This window comes from Sander vitreus, chromosome 2 (genome assembly GCF_031162955.1).
Source record: "Sander vitreus isolate 19-12246 chromosome 2, sanVit1, whole genome shotgun sequence".
Taxonomy (NCBI): Eukaryota; Metazoa; Chordata; class Actinopteri; order Perciformes; family Percidae; genus Sander; species Sander vitreus.
This window is the reverse complement of record NC_135856.1, coordinates 13,592,800-13,613,309: the sequence shown is the minus strand read 5'-3', so window position 1 is coordinate 13,613,309 and position 20,510 is coordinate 13,592,800. Positions and strand designations below refer to the sequence as shown.

Sequence of the window (20,510 nt, the reverse complement as noted above, 5' to 3'; positions counted from 1 at the left end):
GCCAGTCAGCAGTGGGGATTTATATTTGTTAATAATATGTTGGATTCATGTTAAGACTTTTTAAATTTTGAAAAAACTTTAAAAAATTAACAAATATTTGGAGGCCTCCCTGCATTGACTCTGAGGACCCCCTAGGTGTCCCGGACCCCCTGTTGAAGAACCCTGACTTAAACAGTTCAGTTGAGTGAAATGTGCTTTGTTGCATTCTTAACAGGTTCGGTGATGGCTACACCATCATCCTGCGGGTGGCTGGCCCAGACCCAGACCTTCGGCCGGCGATGGAGTTCATCGAGCGGGAGCTGCCTGGCAGCACACTGAAGGAGAAACACCGCAACATGCTGCAGTACCAGCTGCCCACCTCCCTCACCTCCCTCGCCCGCATCTTCTCCCTGCTCTCACAGAACAAGGAGGCCCTCAGCATAGAGGACTACTCCGTCTCACAGACAACTTTAGACCAAGTAAGGAAGTGCACCCACGGATCTCACTATAACTGGATTGTGACTTTAGTTTAGGCTGAGTCTAATTTCTCCTTCATGCTAATTTCTCCTTCATCTTGTTTCCCTTCCCGCAGGTGTTTGTAAATTTCGCCAAGGACCAAAGTGATGAGGACCATTTGAAAGAGGCCCATCTGAACAAACTGGACGCTGTGGTAGTGGACATTTCCCAGCTAAACACTTTCCTCACAGACAACAAGACCAGGGAGAGCTGTGTCTGATTCTACAACAAACCATCAGTGGGAGTTGCTTTGCTTCCCCCACCCTCCCCCAACCCAGAAAATATGGACCACTAACCTGCAGGGGAGACAAACTATGTTCATTTTTTTATTTTCTATTTTTTAGTCTTTTTTAATTGTTATCATTTTTCAGTGGACCTGCATTTCAGCGCACAGCCTCTTGAAAAGGCAGAGACTGCAGGTATTGTGACACTGAAACAATGAAAACCCAATGCAAATCAATGCAAGAAATATATATGAATATATTTAAGATGAGAAGATATTCCTGTGACGGTTTGGAGACCGGTGCTTCTCCTTCACTAGATGGACAGAAAGAAAGAAAAGACTTAAAGCGACAGCAGGATTATAATGCTGTGCTAGACTGGAAAGCTTGTAGCCCTGCTACTCACTCAATGGGCACGGCATCGGGCATGATGGAAGGAAATATCTCTAGTTTGTAATCCCTGTTCCTAAAAGTAGTTAGCAGTAGTCAGTGGGACTGTGTTTGTGCTGCTCTGTATCGTGAAATCACGACAGCAAAAAACTAAACAAAAATTTCAGATCAATCACTGCCAACTGCTATAAGACGAGCGGACTACTTTTTTTATTCAGAGTCAAACCTCTCTCGATCTCTTTTCATTACCAAGTGCAGTCGTTTTATCATGCAGATGATGGTAAAACCATTATTAACAATCCAATTGATTTCAGTCACAATCCAGTAACATATTCATTTTTACTAATTTGATTGATTTTTTTAAGATAATTGTATTCTAATAGACAAACTTAACCTCTATGGAGTTTTTCTTTCTTTGTTTGGATTATAATTGAGATTGATAACCAAGTTGTCTTTTTTATTTAATGTTCTTTGTGCCCTTGACATTGTCTAGCACAGTGCCTATACTGTATCATGGTGGAGAAAGAAATCTGAGCACTCCATTAAAAAAACAACAATGTAGGTAGGCTGCCCAGGAATGTACAAAACAGATACCAACACGCATCAAAGCACAAAAAAAGGGGGCTTTTTGTGAAGATGGTGAATGAAACTTGACTGTTTTTATAAAAACTGTGTCCTTCATTTTCAAAAACAAAAAAAATCTTGTGGTTACTTGATGTCTGTACAAGATGTGCAGTCTGCTGTACTGGCTTGTTTTTAGTCGCCCTGCTCTCTTTAAAGGAACTGAAGGTTAATCAGAGTGGACGCAAGATGACCATCACTAACTTAACAGTTTTGACTTCAAGAGAAAGCTGAAGGTTGCTGAAGAAATTTGACTGGTTTCTGAAAGTTGGAAATATATACTGCATGCTTTCCACTGGGCCGCACACCGGGATTATCAGCACTTCTGTGTGTGTATGTGTGTGTACCGAAGCATGCCGTCAGATCGGCTTGTAAAAGAACTGGACACGACTGAATTGTGCTTCATTGTTGTGGGATTACTGGCACATACGTATATGTGGAGTCCAAATCCAAAATTCTGTTGTTCTGTATCAAAATGGGATTTTTGGCGATTAGGTGGAAATGTTCCTGTAGGTAAAACTGTAGCTCTCATGCATGATGAAGACAGTTTCACAGCTACTCTGCTTGTGTTGGATCTAAAGATGGTGACCTTTCCAGTAACGTGTGCTTTGTCTGCGAGGGCACGATGGTAGCGTTTTAGACCTGAGCCAGCACCGATGTGGATGTTATGTACAGTAGCAACTTTGTGATGTTGAGTCAAAAAAACATTATCAGTGGAGTAAACAAACAGTATCTGTGCCAAATGGAGCTGAATATATATCTTTGATCAACCAGCATAATACGGAGGAGGCAACTGTTTTGTAAAGTTTAAGTTGTGCTTTGATTTCACACTTCTTTATCTATTGTTAGCAGCTCGAAACATATTAGCACATGTTATGTCAAATGTGTGCTACCTCATTTAGTTTTTCTGTCTTCTAGTCATGTTGCCAAATTCTCATCTTTCTGTCAGTCCACATTAATAAGCTGCCACACTGAAGTTAACCGTACTGTCAGTAACTCTAATTTTTAGACATGAGGTTGAGATTCTTCACACACAGTTATCTTTCCAGAGCTAGTCAACAAGCCAGACAACATAAACAGGGACCACGTCAATTACAGTTGTGCTTGTAATGATTTATAGAATATCCCAAAAACAATTGTATTCAGGGTTTAGATTGATGCGAGATTGTCATTACGGGTTCTCTCTCAAATCTTGGAACGCACCAAAACCCTCAGCTAAATGTCAGCACTTTATAGACTTCATAGCCTGTTGTGTCAAAGACATAGAAGTAGGGTTTTGGGTATTGTAAATTAGACTTTAAAAAAACAAATCTCTGCACTGGAAAACAGGTAAAATTCAGACAAAATGAAGCTACACCACTGCATTAAAACATTTTGTTTGAAACTTGAAATCGAGAGGGAAGATGCGATTGAGAGTGAAAATCAGAGACAGAAGTGAGATAAAGAGAGACATGCAGGGCAGAATTACGGTGGTGATTGTTTCTTCTCGTGCTCAATATTATTATTTGTTTACATTTTTAAGTATTAAACAGCTGTTTGAGTCTGTTACGAATTGTGTATAGTTACTACATTAATAAATAAACAAATTCATACATTTTGAAGAAAAACTCTCTTGATTTGATTATTTTGCATGTTTGTCTAGATACAAAAAACCTTGTTGTTAAATGGAAGTTTGTAGTTAGTGACTCAACAAAAGAAATGTATACGTTATATGTGTGTGTGTGTGTGTGTGTGTGTGTGTGTGCGAGCGTGCGCGCAGGCGCGCTGATGACTATAAGTTTCTAGAGTGTGCATGCATTTGAGTGTCTGTTTTCACCTGCTGTGTTCCCACCCACACCGACACCCAGTTATATTGACAGTAAAAACAGACGACACGCTCAGAAGTTCCTGTTAGTTATTCATCCACCAACATCATGATTGGAAGAGTTGTTTTTCTGGGACTCCTGCTCATCTGTGTGGCTGAAGGTAACAAAGAAAAACACTTTTTTATATAGCTATTTTTACATTCTAGTTTGAGGGTTGTTAACATGTATGTCTTTTGAGGTATTTCTGTTTAGTTGCCATTGAATGAACAAAGTTCCTGTTAAAAGTATTCACCCATATTGGAAGTATCGATGTTTTATTGTCTTACTAATTTGTGTCAAAGGGGATTTGATGTGGCATTCTTTACACTGATCAACAAACGAAAAAGGCACATTGATTTCAAAGTTTAAAAAAAAACATATCAACAAAATGAAATTGAGAGAAATATACAAATATAAAATACTTGTTTGCTTGCTTAGCTGGGCACTGTACAGTATTTTATATACTCACATTTAGGGATATCACATAAAATCATGAGCACTGTATGTCAATGTTACATAGTAATATACTTTACCTGTATTTATAGTCAATTAGCAATAACTGTTTAGAAATATTAATAACAGGGACTATATTACAATGTATCAAAGGTGGAATACTGACCTTTGCTCATCCCAGTATAAATTCATGCAATTTGAGTCTCTGGGTCAGTTTTACATGCTAACAATATTCTCATGTACTTGCATGTAGGCAAGAATTTATGGTATATGGAGTCAATAATTTATAGATTTGTGGTTTTAGAAGTCATCTGCTTTCTTTACAGATGCTGGGGAGAACTCTGGACTCCTGAGAAAGGTGTGTGCTGCATGTAGGAGGTGTTTTATGTGTATGTGTGTATAAGAGAGAGAATGAGAATGAAAAATAAATAAATAAACTGTGTCATTGAAGGAATTATGTATAAACATGTATTCTGAGACATTCGTATGAGGTAATGGAAGGAGAGAAGTCACACCAGAAACCAGATCCTGTGTGTCTCACCTGGCAGCCTTCCTGTCCTAACTTTGGCGAGGAGATCGTGGCGTGCCCTCTGAACCTCGCTCCCGTGTGCGGCAGCGATGGAAACACCTATGCCAACGAGTGTACCTTGTGTGCCCAGAGACAGTGAGTACACACAGCTGCGCCACTCTCATGGCATTCACACATTAGCTCAATATCATCCAAGTCGACTGTATGGAGGATAAAGTGCTGGAGTCACCCTCTGGTGGTGGATGAATGTAAGGACTACAGTCACAATACTGAACCTTGATTGGCTAACAGGAGCGGCTGATTTTAAATGACGCAATGGAAGCATTACAGTTTTGTCTTTTATTCATCTCTTTGTCTTTACAGGATATGAGCTAATGGCCATTAGTCATTACTAGATAATGATATGTCATTTTTCTGATAATCAAATCTTGAAAAAGCACAAAATGTCAAGCGATGATTTTGCATTGGATTGAAAAAAGAAACTGGCAAAACAATTTCACACAGATGCCTAACAACAGGAAGTGACTCTATAAAGTGCTCTTTGTCTCTGTCTCTATTTATCTTCTTTTGTCTTTTAACTGTATAACACACAACTTGCTTTATTAAAATCCTCAGTGATGGCTTTTAAATGTTGGAATTTACTCCCACATTCAGACACAAGTTTCATATAAATTGTGATTTCCCAGAAAAATCTTTTGACTGGCCTTATTTTCACTCTGATCACTGACATTGATACGAAGTTGAACTAGATCTCAACTGACCAAAACAGAATGAATCGCAGCCATGTCATGTTGTGATCCTCTTTGCAGAACAACCAAGATGGACATTTTGGTTGCCAAAGAGGAAAGCTGCTGACCTGCGCAGGGGATGATGTCACCGCTATGGGGTGACCAATCAGGATCTGATTATCGACCCAACATGGATCTGTGAAATTACAATTCCTAAATGTTTGGCAATGCAATGAGTAATAAATGTATATCAGCAGTAAAAAACCATCTGTTATTTTCTTTTTTTTAAGTCAATAAAATCCATACTCCAGTCAACAAAGTTTGGATCATGTTTATAGAAGGAGTAAAACATACGCTAGAAATAAAAGAAATCAAGGAAAGGCAACTAGTATACGTTTTGCTTTGGGGTTTTTTTGCAATAGAGGTGAGGGCAAGGGAAAAAAAATAAAGGAAATGATTTAGGTAACAATCTAAAAAACATTCCTTTGATAGTGAAGGCAGGAGGTAAATGAACGGTTGGTTATCTGTGGGAAAGACAAATGTTTACACTCCTTATACTGGGTAACACACTGGTCAAAAATGTTCAAGTTTGTGTGTGTGTGTGTGTGTGTGTGTGTGTGTGTGTGTGTGTGTGTGTGTGTGTGTGTGTGTGCTTGTTTTACTATATTTGTGGGGTCCAAAAACCAGGGAATACAGTATACTTGTGGGGCCTGCACAGCCTTGTGGGGCCCAAAATGCTGGACCCCCCAAGGTTAAAGGTCTGTTTGAGGGTTAAGACTTGGTTTTAGGATTAGGGTTATTAGGTTAGAATTAGGTTATGGTTAGGGTTAGGGTAAGGGTTAAGGTTAGGCATTTAGTTGTGATGATTAAGGTTAGGGTAAGGGGCTAGGGAATGCATTAGGTCAATGACGTGTCCCCACAAAGATATTGAAACAAACATGTGTGTGTGTGTGTGTGTGTGTGTGTGTGTGTGTGTGTGTGTGTGTGTGTGTGTGTGTGTGTGTGTGTGTGTGTGTGTGTGTGCGTGTGCGTGTGTGAGATGAAGACAAACAGAGAGAGTGTGAGAAAATGCAACGGCAAGATTAGCACAGAGCAACACACTGGGAGAGAGGACATAAAAAAACAGAGACATAAAGTGTTGAATCCTGAGGTCAAAGGTCAAGTGTGTGAGTCACATGTTTGAAACCAGGAAACGGAGAAGTGGTGTATATCCAGTCACTTCCCTCATCTTTTGCGCAGGAACAAAGCGTTTTAGACTTCAGTGAACTGACTTATCAATGATGATAAGAAACCGAGTGGAACATGAGTAAGTACTGACTGCAAATACTCTGCTCACTGCTACTAGCATTACGATCCTGCTCTTTATTGTGTAACTAGCAACTGTTATTCGTCATTGTAATGTTACGAAGAGTTTAGGACTACACCTGATGTTAGCTGTTTGGAATTAGGACAAAAGTAAACTTGAACCTGAGCTTATTGATGCATTAAGTATAGCCTATTCATGATTTTTAACCCTGTTTGATCAGTTTGCTCTGTGGCCCTATAGTTCAGATCAGTTAGATTATATTTATGTCCTGTTTCTCCAGGGTCTCCAAGGTTAAGGACTGTCAAAATGGAATCTCTATGGAGCTCTTCCTGCACTTCTCACTCATACCAGCAGTAAGTTGTCCATCTATTTTACCGGGGATATGAATATTTGGCTGGAGAATGAACAAGTTGAAATACTAAACGGCGTTCCATAAATTTCTACAAATACAATACAATTAATTTTTATTGGTTCCTGTTCTGTAAAACCCATGTATCTCTAAACCATGTTTTAGTTTAAGAGGAAGGAAAATATTCTCAACCAGAAACACTTAATCCCTTAGTCTTCCTGAAACATTAAAGATCACAATGTTTGGAGATACATGATTTCCACAGGACAGCAAGGAAAAGGAATTGTTTTGTACATGGTAATGCCATATGCATCTTATATTTACAACTGTGGGAAATTGATAAATAAAATGATAGAGGGTGTCTTGGAATACCGACAAACTAAAAAAAACACAATACAACCAAGAACTGCAACACAACACATACCTGTACTACTACATCTACAATGAAGTGCTTATGTAATGTATGTCATCAACCTGCCAGGGACTGCAGATGAAAATTAGCCCGTATGGTCATATCTGGCACATTTACATGTTGGACTTGAGAATGTTAATTAACGTGCATTGTCCCTTATTAAATAAAAATAAAAAACAAACAGATAAGCAGGTAGTTGCAGCAGTTTGATCAAAACTACTTTGATAGGACACTTGCAAGGCTGGTGATGCACAAAGTGTGATACCTTGGTTTTTACAAGATAGCCTCTCAATTCAGTGAGTTTTGTTGATATGTTATGTATTGATTTCTTGTCTTTCAGGTTGTGATTGTAGGGGTGCTCTCATTCCTCCAGAAGAGAGCCCAGAAACTGGCCATAGATCACAGATTGCCCTTCCTGCGGGGACGTTTTGCCATTGTGGTGTAAGCAGCAACTAGGAATCTCAAAAGAAAAAGAGCAACGATATTTTTTTTCAATATCACAAAGTATTTAGTTAGTTAGCTATAGTGCGTAGTTTCTGTCTCCCCCATGAGGAATTCTGAGTGATGACAACAATTCTGTGCATCCACATGATACAAGCCTTCCGTGATCGCGCTTCCCCCCTCCTTCCTCCACACAGTTGCTCTGTAGCCAAGGAGGACACAGAGGATAAAAAAAAAGATGAACTCTTTTTTTTTGTATTATCTTTACTCGAGTTTCTGCGCCGGACGACACCAATTTCTAAACATAGCCATGCTGAGAAATACAGAGAGAGTTTTGTGGAGCCGATAGTAGCCTATTAATTAGCTTTGTATCAACTCATTTGGCAATGGCTTGAATGTAACAGATGTTGATTATTATAAAAAAAGTTACGCACTAAAGCTTTAAAATTCAGTGAAGTTGTTAGGCAACTGAATCATGTAACATCTATCCATACTGTTTTGATATATATCAGCCTGATATATTTCAGCAATGTGGCTTTCTTTGTCTTAATGATATTACTGTGTCCCAGGCCTTTGGATACTATAGGCAGCCTCAGTAATCGTTGGTCCTATGGGTTTGCGTTTGGTGCTGTGTCCTCCAGCGTCCTTCTGCTCTTTTCTGAACGTTACATCCCCTTCTCTGTCCCGGCCTGGGCCCGAGGTACCTTCCACTGTTTGCCATTGTTATTCAGGCTCTGTATTTGAACCTGTGTACCTTGCAGATACAAGAAATAAACACTTTGACGGATGTGATGTTTTCCTGATTATTCTCCTCAGCTATAGTGTATCTGGTTGGAGCTTTAGAGGTGGGCCTGGTCTATTTCCCTTTCTTTGCCTGTCTGTCAACACCTTTCAGAGCGGCTGGGGCAGTTCTGGGAATATTCTACTCTTTGGCCTGGTAAATGTTTGTCTCAAAATGTGAATTAGTACAGCAAAGGGTTTATTTCACTAGTGTGTGTCTTTTACTCAACATTGTAAAAAAATAATTAAAAAAATGTATATGATGCTTACTTGAGTTTGAGTGTATTAGCATTCACGCTCACAGTTAAAAACTGAATAGAAGCAGAATTTACATTAATAAAAAAAAGTAAAAAAGACTTACAAAACATATAAAAGAAGTTTGGCTAGATGAATAGATGCATGGGTTGATATGCGGATGATCACATTTTAATAGTCTTTGAAAATACATCATGTCTCAATGCTTTTTTTTTAGGATCATCGTTACAGTCTGGGATTCATTCACCTGTCCCAGTGGTAAGGTAGGTGAGTAGTGTAAGCTAGTGTAAATGTAACGTGCCTGTTGCTTCTACCAAGGAGCCAGCCTCTTCCTACACCTAAATAAATGAGGCGCTACAAAACATTCAGTTATGAAGCGTTAGCCTGTTGGTATTTAGTTGAAACATCATGAAAAAAAATAATTAATGACTGACTTTGTGCGTGTGGTTTTAAAGATTCTAGGTAAATACCAGAGGTGGATTGTCCAGTGGCCCTGCATCCTCTCTCTCATCTTCCTTTTGGGACGATTTCTTTACATGCTGATTAAAGCTGTTCAAATACATCTGCAAGTGGAACAGGAGGTCAGTATGCCTAATGTATGAAATCATTGAAAATACTCTTGCCGTGTTTTTTCCCTATGGATAAAAACCCAATAATCTACAGACTATTTAAGATTTTATGTCACATTTATTAAGACATTTATACGAAACATTGTATTATATATAACTGAATTATATAACTGAATTCTCTGAATAATAAACTCTGTATGACTGTTAACATGCTACATTTGCTGCCAGGACCCTGAAGAGCTGATTGAGCAACACCAGATACAGCATGTTAAGAGACTGCTGAGGAAAACACCTGCACACAGGTAGAATACACACTCATGCACATGTTCACCAATGCTGCTTTCAAGTGCCCCTCGTACAACTGGGTATTTTGAGTTATTTTTCTTGTAAAGGGATCCACTATTTCTGCATTTTTTAACCAGTTTACCAAAAATTGAGAAAAATTACTTTTTCTTTTTTTTTCTACATTTCACCCACTGATGACATATCATTTATTTCAGTAAAATTTTAAACTCAACATGGAGAGTTGAACATTGAGATTTTCTGATTCAGAGTAGTTGAAGGAACTATTATCTGTTTACACTATTAAACCCTTGTGTGTCAAATCAAATCAAATCTATTTATTTTCAAAGTGACGTTATTGTTGCGTGGTCATGCAGTTCAATGACTTCAAATCCAGTCTGGTGTTTTCAGGTGCTCCTGGTAGACACTAACACCCAAGATTTGGGAGTCAGCTTCTCATTTATAGACACACATACATATATATATAGAAAGTTGATTTGACACTCCTTTCTCTTGTGCAGTAAGACCCTCAGCTGGTTCCAGAGCAGAGTGTATGAGTGGGACCCTTACTTCAAGTTTCCCAACAGAATCATCGGCACTGTCATTATATCCCTTATAGGCCTGTATACGGTACAGCAAGGCTTCTCTTATGTTAAGTTATGTAAACCAAATGTCTCATCCATACACTTTGTTTTGGAAAAGTGTTACACGAACAACTTATATGTGGATCTGCTATTAATTTGCTTTATTGTCATTTCTCTAGGTGACCCTGGTAGACTACAGTCTCAGTAATGTGGCTTTTGACCAAATAGACAGGTGGAAGAATACACTAAAACAGCTGGTTATGTCTTGTAACCAGACTGAAGCTCTCGGAGTCATGATACCACAGCTGGAAGAATTCATCGACGTGGCTAGGAGTGAGTTGGTCTGCTCCCCCCTAATAGTCTGTATGCTTAATGCTCCATTCATGTCTATAGTGGACATGAGACATGTTTTGAGAACATTTACACTAACTTTGCCCTATTTCCATAATTCTAAACATTTTTAATAAGAAAAAGCCAAAAATCAACTCTACCCTGATACACTGAGACCTCATAAATCAAACTAAGTAAAGTTGTCGTTATTTCTTTTATTCCAGAGTCTTGGCTAGCTACCATCATCTTTTCTACTCTCAACTCTGTAGCCTATTGCTTCCATGTCTTGGCATGTTACAGGTAAGGTCCTTAAAGTGCCCATATTATGAAAAAAAAACTTTTTCTGGGACTTGGGGTGTTCTTTTGTGTCTCTGGTGCTTCCACACACATACAAAGTTTAAAAAAAATCCATCCATGCTGTTTTGAGTGAGATGCGGTTTCTGAATGTGTCCTGCCTTCAGTCTCCAGGTGAGCTGTGACGTCACAAGCCTAAACGAGCTGGCTAACCTCAACCATTAGCTCGTAATGCTAACGCTAGCATGCTACCTCGTTCTCAATAGCAAAGCACTGCTACAACACACACAAGTTCACCATAATCTACAAAAGAACTACTTACATGTGTGCCCTCATTTAGAAGTCTCCCAGCTAATCCTGCCTTGTAACTGACCGAAGTTGTAAAAACAGCCTTTTTTTTACCGTCTATGGTATGGTATCTAGCTGACATGATCTACATCTGAGCTACTGCGCATGTGCGAGTGCAATCAAAGATAGTACAGAAGAAGAAAAGAGGTCTCACTCTGTAGCTAAAACAGAGACCAGCTGAAAAGAGGATCTGTAGCAGTGAGAGAGAGCGGTGCAGTAACAAAAATATGGTGTTTTTTGAAAATTAAACCATGTAAACCTATTCTGGTACAACTTTAGAATACAATTATGAACCTGAAAATGAGCATAATATGGGTGCTTTAAAATATCTGAAATAAATTAAATGTATTGAAATTGTACTATATGATAAATGTCCCAAAAGAAGTATATAAACTGATTTAGTTTATGGGAAGTTAGATGAGATTTCCTAAGCAGGTATTACAACAACAACAAAAACATAGATGAGTGGTGTACTGTCGCCATAGAAAACACATGAAGAGGCTGTGGAAAGGGCAGAAGGGGTTTCTTCCTGAAAAGTTTCACAACCCTAGATCTGCTGTCAGCGTAGTAAGTAACACACACACACACACACACACAAACACACACACACACACACACACACACACACACACACACATATATACATAAGGCAGATGCAAATCAAGAATGCAAATCAGATTCAGATCAGGCACTAAACTTAAAACCAGCATTGTGACATTGGCCGCAGTGTAACTGTTTCCAGGTCATGATGTTTGTGTCACAGTGTATGATCTACATATATTTGAAAAATGTGGTCCTCATATTATAAACCATATGGCCACTGCACCCCACAAGCAGGTTCTACTGAACACACACATTTGCAAGTTTCTGAAATATTTCAATGTGTGAGCATGCATTTGAGTGTTTCAAATATGCAGCCGGGCATGTGGGTTATTTGCATGTGTTAAAGTTTGCATCTCATTTTATTTGGCCTCTTGTTTTATGCATTTTAAACAAGTTTTCTCTTTCAATTTCCACAGGCTTGCATTGCAAGATACTCTGGTTGGCAAATAGCGTTTACATTGTGGGGTAAGACTTTCATCTCCTGATGTACATGAAGAACTGACATGTAATGCATGCTTTGAAAAAACTAAAACAGCAGCTTAGCAGATGTACATCGACACATCCTATGTTATGGGACTGAACCCAACATTTGTCTCGCTGCCATTACATTTGTTGATAGTGGTCATGTTGAAATCTTTTTAGGAGCATGAATATATCTGCATATCTGTTATTGTCCTATCACACAGAAAAGAATAGTTTTGAGAATGAAATAGAAACATGATAAAAACGCAGCAGACAATAGCAACAGCACAGTTCCACTACATGAGTAAAACGTGAAGATAAGCAACATAAAAAGAGATTACATGAAATAATTGGATGTCTCTTCTGTATTTTCTATTTAGGCTACCTGATTGTCCATTTTATATACTTCCTATTTGCTCTGCTGTTGGTCTATATGCTGGTTCTTCCTATACAGCATGGAAAAGCATTGATCATGCTCACCAACCTGGGGGTTATACTGTAAGTCTGCTTTCCCTGTGGTTGTGGATATATGACGGTATATAAATGGATGGTTTGATTGATAGATTGGTTGATATATTCTCCTGTTTCTCTCAGTCTGACCATCAGTCTTGTCATCGGCCTGGTGATTCTCCAGATAGTTCTGGTTCAGATCTTCTTCCTTCAGGACAAAATGTCTCCCACTGATAAACACAAACCTTTGGCCCTTAATAACAGGTGGGTACTTTTTAATATAGGTATTATGTAAGCGTGGACCATAAGACTATCAAACCCAGGTTCTTTATCTGCCAGAAAACATTGATTGTTGAAAGGGGAAGTGCTGGTCATTAAGGCCATAATAGTAATAAATTACTAACTGTAGACTGGTGTTGAGGCCATACTGATAGTGAGTGATAGTTAAGCCATGAAACGTGCACTTTTTTACTTACTCAGTAGTGTAAAGTAGCTTCAATGACTTGTTGAAACATGCAGACAGAGTATGTGATGGTGTTGTACAGTGTGGAAAATCCCTTATGTCAAATGTTAATGGAACAGAATATAGCAGGTAAGTAAATCTGTAGCTTGAAATCAAACTTTCTCTTCCCCCTCTTCAGGAAGGGGTTCCACTGCTTCAACTACTTCTTCTTTTTCTACAACGTGGTGATGGGGATCAGCAACTGCATAGTGAGGTTGCTGTGCAGCATTGTAGTGGGAACGTGGCTGGTGTCCCGCTTAGACCGGACCATTATGCAGAGAGGATATGAAACCATGGATGCCGGTAAGCTTAATGTTCAACCAAAATGTGTGTAAACAAAGATGAAATATTGGTTTAAGGGTTTAAGAAGTTAAATCTCCATATTTATCACCATAAAATATCACGGCCAAACCTCTATTTCTTTTTTATATACAGTGATAGTAGATAAGAGACTCATCATACAATATACTCATCATACATATACAATCATTATCATCATTATTATTATTTGATGCTGGTGTAGTTCATCAGGGTTATATTATAGATTTCCATTCATCTTTGAAGATTATTTTCTTCCAGGATCTTTCTTCCAGCATTTCACAAAGCCTCAGGGGGATTTTTTCCTCAGTCGTGCAGTGCATACTCCTCAAACACATATTGTTGAAATACTGTTAATTCAGTGCTATTTCTCATATATGGTGTTTAGCTCTAATATTATTTCTTGCATGTTCCAGGCTACAGCACTTGGATTGGGATGATCTTTGCTGACCACTATCATAACAATCCAGTCATGGTGTGTTTCTGCCAGCTGCTGGTCTCCAACACGCTGGCGAACCACACTGCATCTGCATACTCCACATTCAGAAATGTGTCATCTGGTCAGTAGTCTGTGTGTGTGTGTGTGTGTGTGTACTAAATAACTACTGCTTCCACCTGTACTTTAAGATGCACCAAGTTCTTTTAAATTAGCTCTCAAAATGCACTTTATTGCATTTTATTCCAGAATCCCCTGTGAACAACCGGGCCAGGAGGCATTGGATGTTGTTTTATACCTTACTGAGGAACCCTCATCTGATCCTGCTCAGAAAGCACCACCTCTCCTCATCTTCATCATTACATACACCATCATCTCCCCAGTCACACACACTTGTGCAAGCTTGCTTCATGGCTTCTCAAACACAGAGTCGTCAAGCAGAGTCACAGTCACTACCAGAGATCATAGTCACACCAGCAGAAGACTGTTAGTGAAACATTTCCATTGATTGTGATCATGTTAAAAACAATATATGTTAGAATTCAAAATTCTATCATTTGGTGGTGGATCCCCATGTGGTAGAAGGAGTACTGTGGTGTTTTCAATGTAATTTCAAAATGTTGAGCACCAACATCTGACTGAAAAGATATATTCTAGTTAATGTTCGCCAATAATTAGGTCACCATCAGCTCAGTAGAAATTTCATTTCATCCTTAGAAATGTTCTCATGTTGAATTTGACTTAAAGTAACTGTGAGATCATGTACCACAAAACGATTGTATAGGTTGAGTTTAAGGGGTTTAATAAGTGTGTTGTTCTCTGGAATATGTACAATTTTATTCACTAAAGTCTAGACCTTGACCTTTAGTCACTAGAACCAATGAAGTATATTTTCAAAAAACTGGATGTGATGTACTACAGCTGGCCATTTTTCCATCTAACAACGTTTTTTAAATTAAAATCAAGTGAGCTATACAGCCATTCTGCTTGTCATTCTATGCTGTGTTGTAAAATGTAACTAGCTAAAAATGTTTATACATAGCTGCTGTATCCATGCTGTATACTCTCAATAATCATTGTGGTGGCACTTCATGGTGGTCATGCAATTTGTAGAACTCTGCATACTTAGGCCTGAAACAAGCTTGTGTAAGCTTCTACTCTGTATTTGGAAATTGTAAATATGTTGTTGTTGCACAAACAAATCTGTTCTAAATAAAAAAACTAAACTGTAAAAACTGCATTGGTGTGATTGACTAAAAAATAATGTGACTTGAATTAATGTTTTGAATATTTTAGCTAAATGGTCCGCTTATCTTTGAGTAAGATTTCCGACAGCACTAAAAGCAGCATTAGTTAAAAATAATTATCCAATGACCGTTTTCTGCAAGATTTAGTTGTTGATCACCTTAAAAGTTATGCATTGAGCTAGTTAAATTCCCATTAGATAAATGTGATCTAGCTATATGTTCAACATTGTACCCCTAGTCTAAATTCAGACTAAAATGACGAAATAACCGGCAGTGACCTTTTGAACTTGTGGGCGTAAACGTTGACGTACATGTGCTTTTGAAAGCGCCGACACTGAAGATACCAGGGTAGTTTGGCTAGTTAAATTTACAGGTAAAGTAAAAATGGAAACATCTTTGTCTGTCATTAAACTTGAGCTAACGTAATTGCCCATTACATATTTTTTGGGCTGGTTTGTAAAAGGTCAATTGTGGACCGAAATAACAAACTTTACTTTACAAACGTTAGCTGCAAACGAACAGATAGCAGTTAGCTAGCGCCCGCATTGTCCATCACTCGGCCACCCAGCAGCTAGCTAATTTAGCTAGCGGCAGACATGCCTTGTCGAATCAGACCCGTTGTCTCCGTGGAGATTTGAGTGTGATAATGGACCTCCAACGTTTCACAATTTGCAGCAATAAGGCCAACTTTATAACATTACCTAGCAAATAGGCGGGCAAAACTTTGCCATGTGGTGTTACAGTCGTGTTATTAGTTAGCTAACGTTACTGCCATGATTTTTGTTGCTTGAGAATCTGAAATCTAGTTTGAGACACCAAAACTGTTTGTTGCGTGTGGCGGGCACTGGCCTTACGCTAGCTAGTTTGCTCCGCTGCAGTTTGTTCTGCTAACTTGGAAGACGAACTCTATTTTAAGATAACGTTACACACATTGTCTTAGCTAACGTTACATGTTTGCTTTCGCAAATAAAGTAACCTTAAACAAGAACGTTCCAGTGAACATGTATGTTTGTACGTTATATATCAACATTAGCTAAATCCACCAAGCAGTGTTGAATTGAAATCCAGCAGGTGGAGCCCAAAATCCTAAGTCTAGCCCCCAAAATTCCAGTGTTACATTTTTTTAAACTGGTACTGGTAACGTTACTTGGCATTTCTAATCGCATTGATCTTCATCTATGTGTTTCTTTTTCTATGTGAATTTACCAGGATGTCGGACAGCGAGTCCATCAAAAAAATGTTGCGGTCTGTACTCCAGTCCAGCAAGGCTGGCGTGTCTATTAGCACCCTCCAGTCAGAGTACCGGTCACTGTGCGGAGAGAGCATCCCGCTGAGGAAGCTGGGTTACTCACAATTGGAGGACTACCTCAGGAGCATCCCCTCCGTGGTCCGCTTAGAGCACCGCATGGGTGAAGTAAGGGCTGTTTTTGAATATTCCTAGGTTTAAGACCATTAGCACTTGGTTGTTAATTTGCATCCCTATACTGCCCTAGGCCAGCTAGCATCAGCACAGAACTAAGAAACTTGTTTGTAGTTGATCAAAATTGGCTAAATTCAATGCATTGTGCCAACTTCTACATAGCACTTTATGAATTTATAACAATAAAATAAATATGCTCTGTAGATGAAATGCTTCGCTGCAGTGTGCCGAGAGACAGCCCACATCGCTGAGCTGGTGGCCAAGCAGAAGAGCTCCAAAAAATCTGGCCGCTCCCAATTTGTGAACTGCAAAATGAGATTCAAACCTTCCAACCCATACATGCTCAATGGTAGGAGACACTTGTTTCTTACATCAGGGCTCTGTCTCTGCAAAGGTGTTTTTTTTTTGTTTTTTTTTTGATTATGAAGAAAAGTGATGAGAGGTGTGGACATTAACTTGCAAAATACTTCTGGGTAATACCTCATCATTCATGATCACCTTCTTTTTTCACCCTAACCATGATCTATTATAACCCTTTCTATAAATATAGTGAGGCCAAGGTCCTCTCTCCGCCAACCCTCAGCTCGTAGTGCCTCTAACTGGTCAGCAAACCGTTCTTGGTCCCGCGGCGGCTACAGAGGCTTCAGTGCCTCAGGAGACTACAGGTAAACAATAAAGGTTTTTATAAAAAAAATTATTTTATCAGTTTATTTGTCAGGGACAATACATATATTGTTACATCTAAAGTGCAACCGATGCAATGTATATGGGACTTCTGGCCGTAGGCTAATTTGCAGTCCTTGTCCCAGGATAGGCTAATTGTCAACAGAAATAATAGCCCAGCCACCATGCAGCAGCCTTATTATTCAACTGTTTAACATACATGTCAGGTTTAATGTATCAGTTTGTGGAAACCCAAGCATTGTTTGCTTTCAGTAATTGGCATTCTGTCACTCTTCAAAGAATACAATATAGTTATCCTTCAGTCTCTTCAGTCTGTGAATCATTTTAAGTCAATTACAAAACTAATAATTCAAAGTTTTTGCTGTTGTTCTCCCCAAACATCAGAAAGTTGGACCAAAGGTTAAGCTCTATCACCCCGGTGGAACACCGACAACAGGCTCCTCAACCAGCTGTAAAACAGTGTTTCATGCCTGACAGGTGAACATACACATGTGGACAAACATTATGCAGCTAGGCAACTTTGCACTGTTGAATCAAAAACCTGGTTCTTCTATATCCAGTATTAACTTTAGGCAATTATACATTTTCAGTGTGTGAATCATAACTGCATAGTATAAAGTTAGCATTTTTAAAGAAATACTACATAGTGTTAAATATTGCTCAGAGCAATTGTTTTAATATATTAGCAGTTGTATAGTAAAAAAACAACCTGTATTGAATTTCAGTTTCTTTCTGTGAAAAGCACATTATGCTTAACTGACTGCTATGTTGCCAACAGGAAGGAGAAGAGCTTGGCAAACTGTCAGACACCCAAAGGGACGCGGGACCTTCTTGGTGTGTACTGTATTTATATCAGTATAACATTTAATCAATATTGTGCTACTGTAATACTCTACGTGACTTTGCAAATAGTGTTTTTTGAAATTTAATTGTATTCCGTTCAGAATAAGATCAGGGTTCCAATAATTAGATAATTTATAGAACAAACTGATTTTTTTGTTGACCCACTTGTTTCAAATGTCAATGTCAAAAAAAATTTCACCATTTATTTTTTTTTTTTCTTATTGGTCTGCCTCAAGGGGCAGGTGGTTGGGTGGCAGCAACCAGCATAATTTATAACCAACAACTGCATATTTTTTGCACTATACCGATAGATTCAATCAGTTTGCACTCCACAAAGATGAAGGGTGCCTCTTCCCACCTATAGTTTGTAGACTCAGTGCAATTTGGGTGTGAAGTTGCAACATAGTTTCATTTTTCTTTTTGTTCAGTATATCTCCCCCTGATTCCAAGTCTATTGTAAAACTGGCAACACAGGTCCCGATCCATTATTTTTCTTGCATAGAACAGCTGCACAAGACATTCATGGCCTAACATAGATCTATATTTAGATTTATCCAAAACAATTTAGATAATGCACTTGACAAATGAATACCTCTGTTTGACAATAAAGCCAGCATCTCAGTGCAGTGGATCACACTAATCATCAGCACACTGGCAGATTACACAGTGTCACAATAAACAAAGTATCATAAATGAATTGTGATCGATTATTAATATTTGTTTGGCTTTTCTGTGAAGGTTCGCAGTCGTTCAGGTCATGGTTGTTGTCTGTGATAAGCAAAGGCAACAGGACTTGCTAGAAATTCCTGCAGGCGTTTTGCCTTTTTCTTCAAGAATTTCTAGCAAGTCCAGTTGCCTTTGCTTATCACAGAGAGAACAAAGTCTTAATGCTCCAGCTGATCTGCTTGTACCTACCATACACTAGAAGACTATGAACAGACTTTCAAAAGACTAAAGTCTGACACCATCTCACATCTAAAGACAACCATCTCACATCTAACGTTTGTCATATTATGTAAGACATTACATAAGACTGGGGATCTTGCAGGGTCACAAATTGCAAGACTACAACTAGATTCATTTTGAAAAATGTAACCAAGCTAGCTACCGCTAGCGTTAGCTTGTAACATAAGGGAAAGTTTGCCTATTTTCTGTTATGCAGTACATGCAGATGAATGGCGCCAGTACCCAAAGGGCCGCGTTTATCCGCCGGTAAAACTCCCGTTGGATGACACGCTTCAGAAGGGTTGTAAATCTGCAACTTTCCCTGTTTAGCGTTTAGCTTAGCGTGCCGCCATAGCAATCATAAACAACACTGACTCTAGCCGGTTGCTGCTTCCTGTTTGTTGCTGGAAGGAGCGTCACCCATTGGTTGTTGACAATGTTCACATGATTTAACTTCACTACCAAGACTTAAAACTTACTACTAATAATATTTGAAGAAATGGATGTGATAATATCAAACATGTTTGATTTTGTCGGAACGTCAAGACGGGAAGTAGACTGACTCGAACTGAGTTTTATGACCACCTTACACCGAACAATTGAGATGACGGGAGTGCACCAAGACTCATAATTTCATTCCGATATTGGAAATTAGTCTGTGACAGTGGAGTAGTTTGGCGTAAGGTTGGCATTAATTTTCATATTGTCCCGTCACTGTCAGAGGTTTATTGAAAGGGATTTAAAGACACAGTTGAGTCCTTTTACCCTCACTGGGGAATTATATACAGATTATTCTATAATATCAACATTCAGTTTATGCTAACCAGATAAACCAAAAACCTGCAGAATTAATCTGCTACACACTGTTAACTGTTATCGGCACATGTTAACCTTTCCTTCTTCCTTTGCACAATTGTTCACAGTGATGCCTGCTGAACAAGTCTCCAGACTCGGCCAATCCCAGGTACAGAATAAACATTCTCTGCTTACTGTGTCACATTTCTGTCCAAAGTGACCGCACCACTTACATTTGAATTGCAGTGCATAGCATTTTGTAGGGATGCACCGATACCGATGCCGGTATCGGTCCGATGCCGTGCGCATGTCCTCGTACTTGTCATAAAATTACTCCGATACTATCACGCCCGATACACCTCATAACAATGTGACAATAACTTCTCCGTCAAGCAGGTATAGGCGACGGAAGAGGAGCAATGCCAGCCCTTTGGAGATTTTTGGCTGTAAAACAATAACTAGGCTCTTGCCCAATGCATGATTGCACTTGACGACCAGCCATTGTCAGTCGTTAATAATACTGGGTTTCGACGTCTTCTCAGTATACTGGACTCGAGATTCCCAGCCGTCACCA

The 20,510-nt window shown here is 39.0% G+C and overlaps 4 protein-coding genes across 7 annotated transcripts in view; all 4 read left to right on the top strand.

Moving 5' to 3' along the window:
- Positions 1–3,334, top strand: part of LOC144536151 (phospholipid-transporting ATPase ABCA1-like) — a 43,239-nt gene extending 39,905 nt beyond the window's left edge. For all 4 annotated transcript variants that reach the window (XM_078279153.1, XM_078279125.1, XM_078279135.1 and 1 more), the window contains exons 48-49: positions 215–458; positions 572–3,334. In XM_078279153.1, coding sequence (XP_078135279.1) covers positions 215–458; positions 572–715 — 388 coding nt within the window. In that variant the 3' untranslated portion in view covers positions 716–3,334. The remainder of the gene's footprint in view (positions 1–214; positions 459–571) is intronic.
- A 251-nt stretch (positions 3,335–3,585) lies between these two features.
- On the top strand, positions 3,586–5,545 carry spink4 (serine peptidase inhibitor, Kazal type 4). The gene is made up of 4 exons (XM_078279164.1): positions 3,586–3,692; positions 4,351–4,382; positions 4,573–4,688; positions 5,363–5,545. The coding sequence occupies exons 1-4, from the start codon at positions 3,641–3,643 to the stop codon at positions 5,406–5,408; spliced, it is 246 nt and encodes an 81-aa protein (XP_078135290.1). The 5' UTR covers positions 3,586–3,640; the 3' UTR covers positions 5,409–5,545.
- Positions 5,546–6,489: 944 nt separating this feature from the next.
- Positions 6,490–15,225, top strand: stra6l (STRA6-like). The gene is made up of 18 exons (XM_078279113.1): positions 6,490–6,587; positions 6,868–6,940; positions 7,689–7,789; positions 8,359–8,489; positions 8,606–8,726; positions 9,042–9,087; positions 9,280–9,405; positions 9,622–9,695; positions 10,197–10,305; positions 10,439–10,592; positions 10,814–10,889; positions 11,717–11,798; positions 12,251–12,299; positions 12,677–12,794; positions 12,891–13,010; positions 13,388–13,551; positions 13,983–14,126; positions 14,252–15,225. The coding sequence occupies exons 1-18, from the start codon at positions 6,559–6,561 to the stop codon at positions 14,491–14,493; spliced, it is 1,959 nt and encodes a 652-aa protein (XP_078135239.1). The 5' UTR covers positions 6,490–6,558; the 3' UTR covers positions 14,494–15,225.
- A 1,234-nt stretch (positions 15,226–16,459) lies between these two features.
- tdrd7a (tudor domain containing 7 a) overlaps positions 16,460–20,510 on the top strand; it is a 29,200-nt gene continuing 25,149 nt past the window's right edge. Inside the window, exons 1-6 of the mRNA XM_078268706.1 lie at positions 16,460–16,663; positions 16,874–17,018; positions 17,220–17,334; positions 17,738–17,830; positions 18,132–18,187; positions 20,065–20,105. Coding sequence (XP_078124832.1) covers positions 16,460–16,663; positions 16,874–17,018; positions 17,220–17,334; positions 17,738–17,830; positions 18,132–18,187; positions 20,065–20,105 — 654 coding nt within the window. The remainder of the gene's footprint in view (positions 16,664–16,873; positions 17,019–17,219; positions 17,335–17,737; positions 17,831–18,131; positions 18,188–20,064; positions 20,106–20,510) is intronic.